We start from the raw sequence: 16852 nt of genomic DNA, 5'->3' as shown, positions 1-16852 counted from the left end.
GGTCTTTAGTTTCCTCATATGTAAATGAGAGTATTGGATTATTGGTCTCTATTGTCCTTCCATCTTGAAATGTATAATCCTGCAAGTGGTTTTATGAGAGGTTGATCAGAAAAGGTTACATGTAGAAGGTGGCAACTGACCTGAGTTTTTCTTTTTCTTTTTTAAGATGTTACTATAAGTTATATCTGTTTTTTTTTGTAGGGGCTTCTATGTTATAGTTATAAGTTTCTAACCAATTACTCTTCCACTTAGACAGGTACATTGTGATAAATATATCACTACCTATGATCCTAGTGCTTCCTGAAAACTTCAGTGATTCTGTTGGCATGGATTGCCTTTATACTAATAAATATTATAGGCCTTAATAAAAGGCCTTTATGAGTTTCTAATGATCCCGAACCATTAAGACTTACAAGCCAGGCTTGGACTAAGGACCTTCTCCAGATTTTGGGTGGTCCTTGTCTAGTCCATCTAGGCTAGCACTCTCCTGTCTTAGTCTGTGAGAACCCAGTGTTTCTTCCCTAGCATGAAGAATAAAACTTTATTAAAAAATTTTTAATTTAAAGATACTTTATTTTCCCAGTTACATGTAGTAACAACTTTCCACATGTGTTTTTTTTTTAAACCCCTACCTTCTGTCTTGGAATCACTACTGTGTATTGATTGGTTCCAAGGTAGAAGAGTGGTAAGGGCTAGACAATGGGGGTTAAGTGACTTGCCCAGGGTCACACAGCTGGGAAGTGTCTGAGGCCAGATTTGATCCACATATGTTTTTTGAAGTTATAAGATCCAAATTATCTCCCTCGCTCCCTTCCCTCCCCATCCTTGGAGATGGTAAGCAATTAGATCTGGGTTATATATGTATTATCATGCAAAATATAATTCCATATTGATCATTGTTGCAAGAGAATACTCATGTAAAACCCAAATGCCAAAATAAAACCATAAGTAAACTAATGTGAAAAATCATAGGCTTTGATCTGCATTCTGACTCCAATAGTTCTTTGGAGGTGGATAACATTCTTTGTCATAAGTCCTCCAAATTGTCCCAGATCCTTATGTTGCTGAGAGTAGCTCAGACTTTCACAGCTGATCATTGTTATTATGTCCGGTGTTTTCACAGTTATGCTTATTTTGATCAACTTCAATTCATGTAGATCCTTCCAACTTTTTTTGAAATCATCTTATCATTTCTCATAGCACAGTAGTATTTCATCACCAACATGTACCACAATTTGTTCTGCTAGTCCCCAATTGATGGATGTCCCCTCAATTTCTAATTCTTTGCCACCACAAAAATAATTGCTATAAATATTTTTTGTTTAAGGAGGTCCTTTCTCCTTTTTAATAAAGATCTCTTTGGTACACAGATCCAGCAGTGGCATTTCTGGATCAAAGGGTACGTAAGGTTTTATAGCCCTTCGGGCATAGTTCCAAATTGCCCTCCAGAATGATTGGATCATTTCACAAGGAGTAATACATTAGGGAAGTTTATAAGTAATTTAACTACACTTTTACTATTTGTTTATGCCTCTCTTTTAAGTCTCATAAAAAAATTTCTGCCTCTTCAGCCCTCTTCCCTTTTGTTATTCCTAGCACTCTCAAGTGTTCTAAGTAGCAAAGAAAAATAGAGTATTTAATAGACTTTGATGGAGTTTATAAGCGTCCCAATTAGTCATTTCCCAGGAAATAAAAAATGTTGTGCAGCATCTCACCTTGTTTTTTTAGAGCACAATAAACAGGAAGGCACATACTCTTGATGCATTCAGGATTTCTGATTTATTGCCTCCCTTCAGAGATCTAGGCAGAGAATGAAAGCTTATCTTCTCAAAGACTCCCCACCTACCTTCCCTGGAGATGATTGTACAAGTTCTTTCTTCTGTTTCCTCTGCTATGAAACCATTTTACTTCTGATGCTTGGACTTAAATGTTTCAATATATAGGCTTGACCTACTTTAGCTAAAGTGGATGGCTCTCCCTTGAAGGGGAATTGCAAAGCAAGGTGTCCAGTTCTACCCAGTAGTGCAAATGACTTTTAGTCACCAGAAATTCACTAAATGTCTTTATTTGTTGTGGTTTATTCCAGAGTTGGTGATGCTGCTGGAATGGTGGTCAGGTACTCAGTGCACGCTCTACACGGACCCCAAGGATTATGTCAAGTACGGGAAGGAAAATGCCATCGTAATCCTTAACCACAACTTTGAAATCGACTTTCTCTGTGGTTGGAACTTTTGTGAACGATTTGGGGTCTTAGGGGTGAGTCACACTTTACTTTAGGGCAAATGGGATAATTTGCTCTTGTTTATTAATAAAACTTGATTTTTCTTAGCAATTTGCAAGAATTTCTGGAAGTGATTATAATAGTTCTGCTTGATGAAATCCTCTTAACAAGCTTATATGTGAACCCAGCTGGTACTTGGATACTTAAAGAAATGCATTTTTATAGAAGAGAAGAAGTAGGAGGAAGGTTAGGTCACTTGTACTGGGTCATACCAGATGGGCAGATTTAATTTTTCAATAAACACATGGTAATATTCTCTTAAAATTCTTATGAAAAATACTTAAAATGAGATCCTAAATGAGAGAAGGAAGTGTTAGCTACAATACTTGCAATGAAATGTAAAACTTCCGTGGCCAATAAAATGCAAAATCTCAACTTTGCCTTGGGGGCGAAAAAAAGGTTTTTATTATTTTGTCATAGATTGATTCTCTGGGAAATGATGTCCCTTCCTTCCTCTTTTGTTCCCTTTCTTATTTGGATGGCCAATCATTTTGTCAAGTCCTGTCTCCATAAGATAGCCGAATGAAAATGAATCTGAAAAGTCTGATTCCTTCCTGCCCCTCTCATTCAATCCAATGTAAATCAAAACTTCCAGCAACACAAGATAGTCATGAACCCCAGCTCTGAGTTGATTTCTGTCTTGAGCCAGTTGTAAAATTATTTTCATATCCTGAGAATTTCCCTTCATGTTGAAATGGCCTCATGCACCAATTAACTGGATTGGACCAATTGAAACATTCAGCCTACATATGTGTAACTTGGGCTTGGTTGAGCACTGTTCCTTTTAGGTGGTTCTGCTCCTTACTCTTGGGTGAGCAAATGAATGAAGAGAAAAAGTATTTATTATGTGCTTACTATGTGCAAATCACTATTTAAGTGTTGAGAGATATAAATAGAAAAGTAAAATAATCCCTATTCCCAAGGACTTTATATTGTTTATAATATGACAGTGTCTGTACTTTACTTAAAGAATTGTAATATTTTTCTTAGCAGTGAGTCACAAGGAAAAAAATCTATTGGTGATCAAATCTATAAAAATGTTTAGTCTCTCCTCTGAGACTGTGTAGCATAACAGAAAGAAGTCAAGACTTGGTAGTTCTAGGTTCAAACCTTTCATCACCTGAGTGATTGTTTACTGTCAAGTTACTTCCTCTCTCGAAGTCTCAGGCAAGTTGCCTGATTCACAAGTTATAGATTAGTTGTGATCGATATTAATCAAGTACAATCGTGGGTCTTTGACTTCATGATGTATTTTTTTTTTGCTTGTCTTTTTAGTGTGGCAAATATATTCTTTCCAGTTCTATGTCTTGGCCTGTTAAAAGGAGATGCAAAGGAATTGAGCTAGTAGGGAAGGAGGGTTGAGGGGAGAGGCAGACATAAAGAAGGTAATAGAGACAGTCAAAAGAGAGACATTGATATTGAAACAGAGAGTTAAATGCAGACATAAAGAGACCCAGATGTACACACACACACACACACACACACACACACACAGGCAAAGAGACCAACACAAAAAATGATAAGGAATATCAGCTCCATTTTGTGACTTAAAATATTATGTCTAATGGCTTTCTGAGCTATTTTACCTTTTTTCAACTATGGACACATATAGGAAAATTATTTCTTGGTAATTGCCATGTAGCTGGATGAAATGATGCCCATAGCCAAAGACGACTTGTGGTAAATGGGCTGCCCATGAGTGGCTTAGTGTCTTACTTAAATAACTAGGGACATTTCATGAATTAAATCCTACACCAATTCCTCACTGATGCTCTGCATGTTAAGATGCTAGAGCAAGAGGAATATAGGTTTGGCAAGAAAACAATTTCTGTGAAAAAGATTTGGGGTTTTGGTGGGCTACAAACTATTAAAACGAGTCAACAAGGGAAAAAAAAGAGCCAACAAGGTGAAAGGCAGCAGAAAACTAATATAATCTGTGGCCACATAAATAGAGGTACGGCATCCAGAATGTGGAAATTTAACACTAGTCTACACTCTTTTCTTTAGTACTCCAAGACAATCTTTAGATTTTAAAGAGGGAAAGAGTTAATTGTAAGATAGGAGGCAGCTGGGTGGCTAAGTGGATTGAGAGCCAGGTGCAGAGACTGGAGGTCCTGGTTTCCAATATGGCTTCAGATGCTTCCTAGTTGTGTGGCCCTGGGCAAGTCACATAACCCTCATTGCCTAGCCCTTACTGCTCTTCTGCCTTAGAACCAATATTGGTTCTTTTCTTCTTTTCTTCTTTCCCTGCCCTTTGTTTGAATAAGAATGGAGCCAAAGCCTTTTGTTTCTTTCTTCTTTCCCTGCCCTTTGAATAAGAATGGAGCCAAAGCCTTTTGTTTATCTGTAAATGAGCCTTTTAAGATAGTGGGGCAGAGAAAAGTAGACAGGCACATTTTACAGCTGTTCTTGAGCACTCAGGTCTCCTGGCATCTGGAAAACCCTTTTCTCTTGCTCAGAGTGAGGTCAGAGTCCTCCAATAGGAGGGGTTTTAGAAAGACACATCACTAAGATCATAAATTGGAATACCAGGAGAAAGTGGGGGCTTTTTTTTCTGGGAATCCAGAGTGAGAAGGTATGCAGAGACCTGATTCTCAGCTCTTGGCTCTTGGCAGAGAAGACAAGGTGTTTGGCTTGGTGCTTTCTCTTTTTTTTTTCTGGTCCACTTTTTTATTATTTAATAAATAATTATAAATTTAAAAAGTGTTCAGAGAATTTTAATAACAAGAACATGGTATGTGACATCTCACCGTATTCTGCCTTGGTCAGGCCCCTTATGTGGCTGGTTTTTTTTTTAATTGTATCATTATATTTCACAAAGGATATTGAGAAAACTGGAGAACATCTTTACATTCTTTGTGAAATAGATCCCTGACAAAGCCTGTGTATGAGCCCCTTCTCAGAATGATAGTTTTAAATATATAAAATAAAATACACAGGATTACAAAGGAAAGCAATTATATACACATACAGTTACCAACTCAGTCTTTTTTCTTAAAAAAAAAAAAAGCTTATTTATTTTTACATTCTTTTCTTTTTGAATTTTGAGTTACACATTCTCTCCTCATACCCTGCCTGACCCATCACAAAGGCAAGCAATATGACATCAACTAAACATAAAATTGTGCAAAACACATCTCTGCATTAGCCATATTTTCCCAAGAAAAATAAGGAAAGTGTGAAAATTGTACTTCAGTTTGTACTTGGGAGTTCATTTCTTTCTCTGGAGGTGGATACCATTTTTTCATGATTAGGCCTCTGGAATTGTCTTGGATCATTGTATTGAAAAGAGTAACTAAGTCTTTCACAGATAACCATCATTACAACATTGTTGTTATTGTCCACTGCAATCTCCCTTCTAACCACTTTGCATCAGTTCATACAGGTCTTTTCTTTTTTTTTTTTCTGAAGCCACACATTCGTCATTTCCCACAGTACATTAGTACTTAAATACTATCATACACAATTCTTTGTTCAGCTATCCCCAATTGATGAGCATCTCCTTTTTTCCACCACAGAAATAGGTGCTATAAATATTTTTCTACATACAGGTCCTTTTCCTTTTTCTTTAATCTCTTTGGGATAGAGACCTGGTAGCGATATTGCTGGGTCAAAGCATATGCAGTTTTATAGCCCTTTCGGCATAGTTCCAGATTGTTTTCCAGAATGGTTGCATCAGTTCGTAATTCCACCAACAGTGCATTAGTGTACCAATTTTTTCCTCATCCCCTTCAGCATTTGTCATTTCTGAGCAATGTGAGATGGTACTTTAGAGTTGTTTTTATTTGCTTTTTTCTAGTCCATAGTGATTTACAGCATTCTTCCACCTGACAATAGCTGGCTTTGATTTCTTCTTTTTAAAACTACTTGTTCATATCCTTTGAACATTTGATGATTGGGGAATCTCTCTTATATGGAAAAAATCGACTCAGTTCTATAATTAGTATATGTTTGAGATATTAGATCTCTTATCAGAGAAATTTGCTGTGAAATGTTTTGATATTACTTTATTATCTACAATAACCTTTTGAGCAAAATGTAATTTCCCAGGTTATCTCTTTTAATTAGGTCTTTTTTTCTTTTACTTTGTTTGAGATCATGATTACTATACCTTTTTTTTTTAACTTCAGCTGAAGCATAGAGATTCTGTTCCAACCCTTTATTTTAATTCTGTGTGTGTCTTTGTTTCAATTGTGTCTGTTGTAAACAAAATATTGTCGGAGCCTAGTTTCTAAGACAGTCTGTTACCTGCTTCTGTTTTATGGATGAATTAGTCCCATTCCCATTCACAATTTGATGACTAAATGTAAGTTTTGTTGCATATCATTATTTTTGCTTCTTCCTCTCTTTCTTTTTATCCTGTCTCTCCCCAAAAGTCTATTTTGCTTCTAACCATTCCCTCCTTTAATCTGCCCTATCCTTGAACCTGGAAGCTGCTAAATCTTGTGTGATCCTTATTGTGGCTTCACAATATTTGAATTATTTCTTTTTGGCTGCTTACAATATTATCTCTTTGACCTAGAAGCTCTGGAATTTAGATACAATATTCCTGTGAGTTTTCATTTGGGAATATCTTTCAGGAGATGATCTGTAAATTATTTCATTTTCAGTTTTGCCCTTTGGATCTTAAGATATTGAGGTAGTTTTCCTTAATAATTTCTTTAAATATGATGTGCAAGTTCTTTTTTTTTAATCACGACTCTTAGATAATCCAAAAATTCTTAAATAATCATTCCTTGGTCTATTTTTGAGGTCAGGGTGTTTTTTGTTTTTTTTTTTTTAGTTTTTGTTTTTAGAAATAAATATTTCACATTTTCTTCTATTTTTCTTCATTATTTTGACTTTTATTTTCTTGATGCCTAAAGGAATCATTAGCTTCTACTTGCCCAATTCTAATTTTTTAGGAATTATTTTCTTGAACGAATTTAGTGAATTTTTGTGCCTCTTTTACCATAATGACTATTTTTTAAGTATTATTTTCTTCAGAATTTTTTGTGCCATTTTTTTATCAAGCTATTAATTCCTTTTTCATAACTTTCTTGGATCACTCTTAATTTCTTTCCACAGTTTTTCTTCTACTATTCTTTCTTTCTTTGACCCTTTTAGGAATTCATATTGATCTAGGATCCAGTGAGATTTTTTTCTTTGAGGGTATTCTTGTCACTGTTTTCATATTGTAGTCTTCTAAGTTTATGTCTTGGTCTTTTCTCCCACCATAGTAGATTTTTATGGCCAAGTTATTATTTTCGTTTGTTTGGTTTTTGATCATTTTCCCAGCCCATCTCTTCACTTTGAACTTTAATGTTAAAGTTGGTGTCTGCTCATCTAGGGATGGAAAATCACCATTCCAGCCTTCAGGCTTTTTCATGCCACTGTTTTCAGAGCTAATTTTTGGGGTCTGGAAGTTTTGGTTATTCCAAGATTATATGATTCTAAGAGAGGTGGGCTTACTAGTCTCCTGGTCCATACTCTGGTTATTATTGAGGAAAGATGCCTAGTTCCCTGCTGCTGCATTTAAAAGTATTCCTTTGCTGTGGGACTCTGACCATACCCGCTTGGAACTATAATCTAGTACTGTGCATGGGCAATAGAGTTTCCAGTCAGTGCCAACTGAACCCAGTGCCAGCAAAGGGTCTTGACCCCTTTCAATTTCTCTTGGCTGAGAGCTACTGAAGCTGCTTGTGCTACAGATGTAGCCACCATGACAGACCTCCACTCCAGTGTTATAGATTTTCCTTGCCAATCTCTTAAATTTTCTTAGGCCAAAAAAGTATCTGACTTTTGGGTAAAAATAGTAATGAGTCAGATTTAAGTTGAAATATAAAGAAAAATTTATTAACAATTAGAATTTCCCCAAAATATAACAGATTGTCCCAGAAGGTAAATGGACCAGTGGAGGACTTCAAGCAGAGACTAGATATTGGGGTATTTTAGGACTGCATAACTTTTAGAATCTGTCTGATATGTATAATGTGTTTCTGTGAATAGTTGGCAGGTCCTACCACAATGGAAAGGCTGAGAGAGCAGGCCAAGAGTTAGACTATGGGCCTGTCATCTATGCAGAGTCTCACTCAGTTCACTCAGTTATTCAGATGCTTATTATCAAAAAGGTAGCTATCATGTGGTGATTTTTTTTTGTTATATTTCAAAAAGGCTAGTTACTAATTCTTGATAGTGGAGTATTGGCTTAATCATGGAAAAACTTTCTTAAAGTCAGATCCCAGACATCATTTTTAACTTGTTCCTTGTGAACAAGAGGTCTTTAATAAATAATATTCACTTGCATTGAAAATAAGTGCAGTCCTATTAATTCTGATGATCATTTAAAAAATAAGTTTAGAGTATTTTTTTTTTGGTATTTCTCATCTGGACCAAATGACATGAAAGTTTGGGAACCAGTCCTCAATAGTATTCTTTTTTTTAAAAATTTACATTTTAACTTTTTCCTTGATTACTAAGCATTCACTATTTTCCCTCCTAATGAGACTCCTCTCACTGAAAAAAATAAAAACAAAATCCTGGTAACAAATATGAATCAGAACAAATGAAACAAAAGAAATGTCAATATTTTTCATCTAAAAATGTCTTCTGCATCTTTTTTCAATTCAAAAATCACACTTAGTTTTATTTGACATGTTACATCTTAACTTTTTAAAAATATCATGTTCTAGTTAAATATTTAAAGGACAACACTATATACAAATAAAATATTACACAAAATAAATTTAAGAAAATATTTTGGTCAGTCTGAACAATAAATAAAAACATAGGCACTTCTACATATAGACACAGGAATTAATCACTACTCAGAATAATTATTTTATATAAGCAATGTGGAAAACATGGCAAAAAATGAATTCCAGAGTTCAAGAGAGAAACCATTCATGAAATGATCTCCATCTTCAAGTTATTACCTGAAGTATCAAGAATTACCCTCAAGGCCCATAAGATCATTTAGTAGTACAAATCAAACAATCTTAAGTAGTGATCCATTCAATAACAATTACCCATTTGCAGATCATAATTATCCCTTGCCAATATGAGAATGGGGACTACTTTTTAGGTGTGATTAGCAAGGGACAACTTGTCATGTCTGGCTAAGATATAACAAAACATAATATCCTAGTAATACTTCTTCTGCATCTTTAGTCCATTATTTCTCTGTCAGAAAGACAGAAGTATGTTTCTCCATTGGAACTCTGGAATCATAGTCAGATCATTGCATTGATCCAGTTTCCCAAGTCTTTTAAAGTAACTGAAAGTGACATGGAAGTGGGAGAACCATTGCTTGATAGTATTCTCAAATACTTTGAGATTTCTGGTTGAAGGGGAAAAAAAGTCCCTCAAACCATAGATGTTTTTTCAAATAACCTTCTGCAGCAGGAGGGAATCATTTTTCTCTTTCTCCAGGAAAGGAAGAATGCTCAAATTGCTTATATGTTACCAGTTCTATAGTGTAAAATCCTGAAAAGATTGGAGGGAGAACACTTGTACCCTTTCTTGGAAAATGGACCAGTTGAGATGGAAACCAGTAGGCTTTTTTTCCTCCCAAGGGAGCATCTTCTAGATGGAAAAGGAAGCATTTTTGCTCTATAATTGTTTGATGCAAGAGAGTTGTGTGTCGATTACAGTATCAGATATCAGTTAATTTATCTGGCAGTGTTCCAAAGTGGTGGGTTTATTTTTGTGACTCTTAATAATATAGCAAAGAGCATCATCATATATTTATCATTCAGTTGATATCTTGTGCAAGCAGAAAGGATCTGATCAAGGACATATGTGATTGGGAAAAAGAGGTGATCTGGTCCCTTAATGAGAAGGATAAGATATGGACAGATTGGGCATGGTAGTGGTATCCCAAAAATATGTTTTAAACTATTAGAAGGCACTGCATTGAGTAGATCATAGAAACAGAGATTTAGAATTGGACGGTACTTTATAGGCTATCTAGGTCAGCCTCCTCATTTGACAGAGGAAGAAGCTGAAACCCAGGAAGGTTAACTAGGAAGGCTGGCCAGTCACACAGGTGGTAAGCATCAGAGCCACAGGATTTGAACACAGGTCATTTAACTCCAGGACTAGTACCCCGTCCACTCTTCCCTATTGCCCCCTGTGGTTGAATTTTATGCCTAAGTCTCTCCCCATCCATCTGTACCTCCTGAATTTTAAGTCTGGCAAAAATCCCACCTTCGACCAGAAAGATTTCTTGATCTCCCTTAATGCCAGTGCTCTCCATCTGTTAGTTACCTCCAGTTTTCCCAGATGGAACCTGTTTGCTCATAGTTGTTTGTCTGTTTTCCCTCTCATTAGACCCTTGAGATCTGTCATTGTTTTTGTTTTTCTTTGTATTCCCAGCACTTAGAACAGTACTAGGCTCTTTAAAAAAAATGTTTTTTTTAAACCTTCACTTTCTGTGTAAGTAGCAACTTTAAGACAGAAAGTCAAAGGCTAGGCAATACAGATTTGAACCCAGGTCCTCCAGACTCTAGGCTTGGTGTTCTATCCATTGTGCCACCTAGTAGATTTGTGCCCTAATAGACTCAAAAAAAACCAACAAAAGCTATCTTGGAATCAATATTGTGCATTGTTTCCAAGGCAGAAGAATGGTATGGTTTGGCAGTGGAGGCTAAATATCTTGCCCAGGGTCACACAACTAGGAAGTGTCTGAGGCCATATTTGAACCCCAGATCTCCCTGGCCCTGAATGCACTGAGTAACCTCTCTACTCTTACCCTCACTCGCATAGGCTCTTAATAAATGCTGTTCACTGACTGACTAAATTCCTTTTAAGAACAGAATATGCCTTTGATGACAAAAAACTAGGGCTATTCCAAATTACCTCTCCCTTATTTGTGATACTATAAGATTCATTTTCTAAGATTTTCTTTAGTTTCCTCCTGAGATCATAATCCACTGTATAATACATAATACATGGCATTGCATAGCAGCTTTAATTATGGAATCAAATAATTTTTTTAATGTTTTCCTGTAGGAAATAGAATTAATAGAAATTTGGCATCAGAATTTTAGCATGGGAAGAGACCTCACAGGTCATTTATTCCTCCCTATTTTATCAGTTGGGAAACCAACACCCAAAATAGTTCCTCAGTTTACTTAAAAATTAGTGACTAAATGACAAAGTTTGAAATATTTATAAAACTAGAATTTACACCAAGGTCTAAATTCAGTGTTCTATTCACTACCTTTACTCCCAATTTCCTTTCTCTTTCTCTGTCTGTCTGTCTTTCTCCTTTCAAAAATCTGTTTTATGAATGACTAAACAAATTGTGAAACATAAATGTAATGAAATGCTACTGAGCTACAAGAAGGAACAACTCTGATGGATACAGAGAAGCAGAGGAAGACTTGCATGAATGGATGCAAAGTGCAGTAATCAAAGCTAGGAAACTAATATGCATATAAAAGAAGTGATGGGAGAAGACTTGGCCCCCAAGAGTCAGGGTCCACATATCTAGAGCATTGCATTTTTTTCTCTGTTAAACACTTCTTGCTTTTTTTTTCTCTTTCCCTTTTTTTTCTTTTCTTTTAAAATCTGTTGTAAAGAATCTGTCTGGAAGGAGAGAAAACAAAATCAATCAATAAAAACACATATTACACACACATACACACTCAAAATAAGTTTCATGGGTACACTTGAGCATTTGGACACTAAAGTCTGACCTTTTGAATTTTTAGGATTTTTTTTCCTTAGCAAATTATGTAGATCTAACCCTCTCACTCATAGAAGCACTTATAATTGAACAAATAATTGGTATTTTGATATAGATTGAGAATATTTTCTGTAGAATATGAAAGATACCCGTTGATCCCACTAGGTCATAGATGTTTCTTTTTTCCAGTTGGTTAAAATATTCCATTAATGTCAATGCCACATAGTCCATAAATGTACATATAACTTAAATGGATTATTATTTTTTTTTTTTGGTTCTTGATAATAAGACTTAAGAAAGGAAAACTGTTACTATTCCAATGAGGGAGCTATATTTTTTTTTACATGTTCAACAACCATCTGTTTGTGGTATGCATGAAGAAGACCTTCATGTTGTCTTAGTTTGAAATCAAAGCTTATTTTTTTAAGAATTTTGATTCTGTTTGTTGTTCTTTGTACTCAAAGAGGATTAAAATATCAATGTACAGTGTGTCTGACTGTGGCTGATTAGAGCAATAAGATCTTGGGAGAGTACCACAGGTCAGACACATATAGCCCATGTGAACATTTGGGATGAAGATGTCTAAATTTGTATATCTCATGTTTCTTTTGAACTACTGCAGTTCAGCTTTGCTGATAGAATATAGCTCGTTCTTTGATGTAGGCACACCCTGATGGATGGTCCTGTGCCAGTGCCTCCCTTGTGTCACAGTTGATACCAGAGTTGTTCAGAGATGCCTTGAGAGTGTCCTTCTATCACATCTTCTTGACCTCCATGTGAGCCCTTGCCTTGTGGGAGTTCTTTTTAAAATAGCCTTTTAGATAAATGTGCCTTTGGCATTTGAACAACAATGTGTCCAGCCATCAGGGTTGCTGTCTCTGCAGTAGAGTTTGAAGGCTTGGCAGTTTATCTTGAGAAAGTATAAGAGGGGTTACTCAGAGATAGCCATTCATTCATTCACTTGATAGGTACTAATACTTAGGATGGGAAAGTATTATGATACCCAGAAGTCTTTGCTGTCAAGGAATTTACAGTCTAGTAGAGGAGATTATATGTATAAATAAATTTATGTAAGGCAGGGCACTCCATGATACATCTTGATGAAAAAGATGGCATCAGAATTGCGTCTTGAAGGATGGGAACTCTGTAGCCAAAAAAAGGTGTGAAAGGAAGAGTAGAGGGTATTTTTTGGTAGAGTGAAAGGATAATAAAATGGCCAAATTGTTTTCAAGCCACAAGTAGAAGTCATTTTTATTGGAGCAGAATATATGTGGAGAGCTGTTCCAAATAAATTTGGAAGGGTAAATTAATAGAATGTGAAAGACCTTGAATGCCAGATTAAGTAACAGACCTTATGTTGACTGAGATGTTTGAAAAGTATGTGTTTTATTTGATCAAATAATCATAGTATGTGTAAGATTTTATTGGGGTCTGACCAATGCTTTTTCTTCTGTTTTAAAGATCTCATCGCAGTGATATTTGGATTATTAAGCTAAATCAAAATAATTATTCTTAAAGTTTAACCTAATCTTTTACTTGCCTCAAATTGCATGAAAAAGACACCTATAAGATGTCATAGGGGTATAAAAATGACAGACCTTGAAAATTTGCTCAAATGTTATAAATGATCAAAGGATATGAACAGGCAATTTTCAGAAGAAAAATAAAAGCTACCTGTAGTCATATGAAAAAATGCTCCAAATTACTATGAATCACAGAAAGACAAATTGAAATAGCTCCAAGGTCCTACCTCACACATCAGAAATAACAAGTGCTTGAGGAGATGAGGAAAAATAAATATACTAATAAACTCTTAGTGGGTTTTTGAACTGATCTAACCATTCTGGAAAACAATTTGGAACTGCCTAAAAGTCTATAAAACTATGCATACGTACCCTTTATTCACTACTAGGTCTATACCAGAAAGAATCAAAGAATAAGGAAAAGGACTGAAATGTTCAAAAATATTTATAGGAGCTCTTTATGTGGTGGTGGTGAAGAATTGGAAAATGAAGAGATGCTCATCAGTTGGGGGAAGTAGCTGAACAAGTTGTGATATCTGATTGTGTCAGAGTATTATTGTGCTATAAGAAATGATGAAAGGGTGGTTCTGGATGGTATATAAATATACTAGCTCTCATTTATTAAGTGCAACATGCCTCCTAAGTATTATCACATTTTTTTCTCGCAACAACCCTGTGAGAAAGTTGCTCTTATTATCTCCATTTTATAGCTGAGGAAACTTGAGTCAGTAATGATAATATAGCATTTACATAGGGCTTTAAGATTTGTAAAGCACTTTATAAATCTCTTTTCTTTCTGCTCAAGACAACTCTACTAGATGCTATTATCCCCATTTTATAAATGAAATTGAGGCAGACAGATATTTCATGACGTGGCCAGGCTCACCCAACTAGTAAGTGTATGAGGACAGGATTAAGAAGTCATCTTCCAGATTTCCAGGCCCAGTGTTTGGTCTACTTAGCATCACCTAGCTACTTCTAACAATAGCCCCTTGTACTTTTAGCCTGGGCAAAATATGGAGACCAAGGGAGGGAGGGAAAGAAGAAAGGAAGGATGGAAGGAAGGAAGGAAAGAAGGAAGAAAGAAAGATGGTGATATCACAGCAATGTGTCAGTAGGATGCAAGATAACATGGTAATATTATTAATAAGAGGTGGAGGGGAGAGTTTGGGCTTGCTTTATCCATGGTGCAGGGAAGGAGAAAACGAGAGGAAGAAATTCATTGTAATAAGCTCATTAAATTTTATATTTGGTCCAGATCTTTGTGTAGGGCAGTGGTGTCAAACTCAAATGAAAACCAATCCTTGTGGGAGGCATAATGACTTTAAAAAACTACAAATTAACATTATCTCTTGTTTCATCATTTTTATTTATCTTGTTAAACATTTCTCAATTATATTATCCATTTGATTTGTGTGTGTGTGTGTGTTGCAGGGCCAAATATTTGACACCTCATGGGTAGGAAACTCCTGGGTGGTAAACTCCTTCCTCTGCTGCAATTCAGTACCTGCTCTGCAATTTATTGTCTAGTAAAGTTGATAGATTAATTGAATTATCCAGGAATCACAGGTATGTTTCAGAAGCTGGATTCACACCCAGATCTCCCTGACTTTAAGGCCAGTCCTCTACTCACTAGGCTGTGCTTCCTCTGGGGTTTACCTCTAGACACAATGAAGCAGCTTGGGAGAGTAGATAGAAAGCTGGGCTTAAGGTCAGGAAGGACCTGGATTTGCATCCACATCTGAAACATACTAGCCTTATGATCCTAAGCAACTTACTTAATCCATTATTAGATCCTAAATTCCTCAAGGAGAGGGACTGTTCTGTCTTTTGCCTCTTTTTGTATTCCCAGCACTTAGCACAGTACCTGGCACATATCGGGCACTTAATAAATGTTTCCATAATCAGTTATTTGACTTAAGCCTGAGACAGCTCTCTGAGACTGTGTTTTAGAGCCAGCAAGGATTGGCATTGGTTGGAGACATTTCATTAAGAGATGTCTATACTGATTAAAGTCCTCACTGCCCCTACCTTCTGTAAGAAGGTGTGCATACATGTGCAAGTGTGTGTGCATGTGTGCTTGCACAAACATACACACAGCCAACTTTATACCGGTACATTTATACCATGTGTTTTTGCATGAGAATTCCTTTGCCCAGAAGAGTGAGTACTAAGAGATAGAATTCCTGATAGTGAAGGCTGTGGGGGAAAATTTAAGGGGTTAGAATGGCTTCCTGAATCCTTTTGAGTCTGAAACTAACTTTGGGGAAATGTAGGAGCACCCTAGGGTGGCAGAAGCATTTCAGAGAGAAAACTAGGAAGGCATGACTCTAAGATTCAGTCACCCAAGAGACCAGGATGAGGAAGGAGGGTAGAAAAGGGTATCAAGCTGAAGATAGCATCCTCTGTGTTATTCTAGCGCTGCCTTGTTTAGCACTGACTAGGTGAATATTCTTTTGTGCAGGACAGCCTTGTTTATTTTCACGCCTCTCCTCCTGGCTCCAGGTTTGTACAAAGTCAAACAGGTAGAGCCAGGAGAGAATGGGAAGCCGTGTGTTGATATTTGACATTGAAGTATTCTTGAGTGATGGGCTTGAGGACGAAGCTCTGTGCTTGATTTTGACACATGGTGTAGGTTTGTCTGGGCCTTAGTAGGGAAACCTGGAAGCTGAGAGTTCTTAGAGAGCTGTATTGCGTGATGTTTACTTTTCATCATGTCCCTTGTGTAAATCACTAATTGTGGAACGATGTTCATTTTGCTTAGTGATCTCTTGGGATTTTTCCAGTAGCTTAATGATTTATGGTCTTTTCTTCCTGACAGAAGAGTTAGGAGAAGATAGAAAAAAGGGACTCGGGGCAAAAACAATTGAATTGGGTCAGGTGTGTATCATCCTAGTTAGCACAAATGAAGTGACCTTCTTTAATTTGTTTCCTATTAATTCACACACCAGTCTAATCTTAGAGAACTGTGGTGTTGAAGTGGAAGGAACACTCTTGGCCTCATGGGTAGAAGACTTGTTGTAGAGGCTGTGAATTATTGGCCTCTTAGAAGCTTCAGAGACTTAGAGCTTATCGTTTATTTGAATAAGATTGGGTTTCTTCATTTCTAAGAGAGAAAAAATTGTTTGTATTCTTTATAAGATTTTTATTAGGATTAAATTTATATCTCTTTCCTGTCTATTATAGAAAATTAATATAAAATTAAATTGTATATCCCCATTAATAAACAATGTTATTCTCAGAGAGGTGGCCCCATATCCTTTTTTTTATTTTTAAAATCCTTACCTTCCATCTTAGAATCAATATTTTGTATTGGTTCCAAGTTAGAAGAGTGCTGTAAGGGCTAGACCAGTGTTCCCAAAGTGGGCACTACCGCCC

General features: G+C 36.2%; 1 protein-coding gene across 1 annotated transcript in view; it reads left to right on the top strand.

Annotated features, from left to right (window-relative positions):
• The window catches only part of AGPAT4 (1-acylglycerol-3-phosphate O-acyltransferase 4), a 127684-nt gene that overhangs the window by 80675 nt on the left and 30157 nt on the right, over positions 1 to 16852 (top strand). The window contains exon 2 of the mRNA XM_044671821.1: positions 2087 to 2256. Coding sequence (XP_044527756.1) covers positions 2087 to 2256 — 170 coding nt within the window. The remainder of the gene's footprint in view (positions 1 to 2086; positions 2257 to 16852) is intronic.

The sequence above is a fragment of the Gracilinanus agilis genome, chromosome 4 (assembly GCF_016433145.1).
Source record: "Gracilinanus agilis isolate LMUSP501 chromosome 4, AgileGrace, whole genome shotgun sequence".
NCBI lineage: Eukaryota > Metazoa > Chordata > Mammalia > Didelphimorphia > Didelphidae > Gracilinanus > Gracilinanus agilis.
This window is presented reverse-complemented; position numbering and strand designations above follow the sequence as displayed.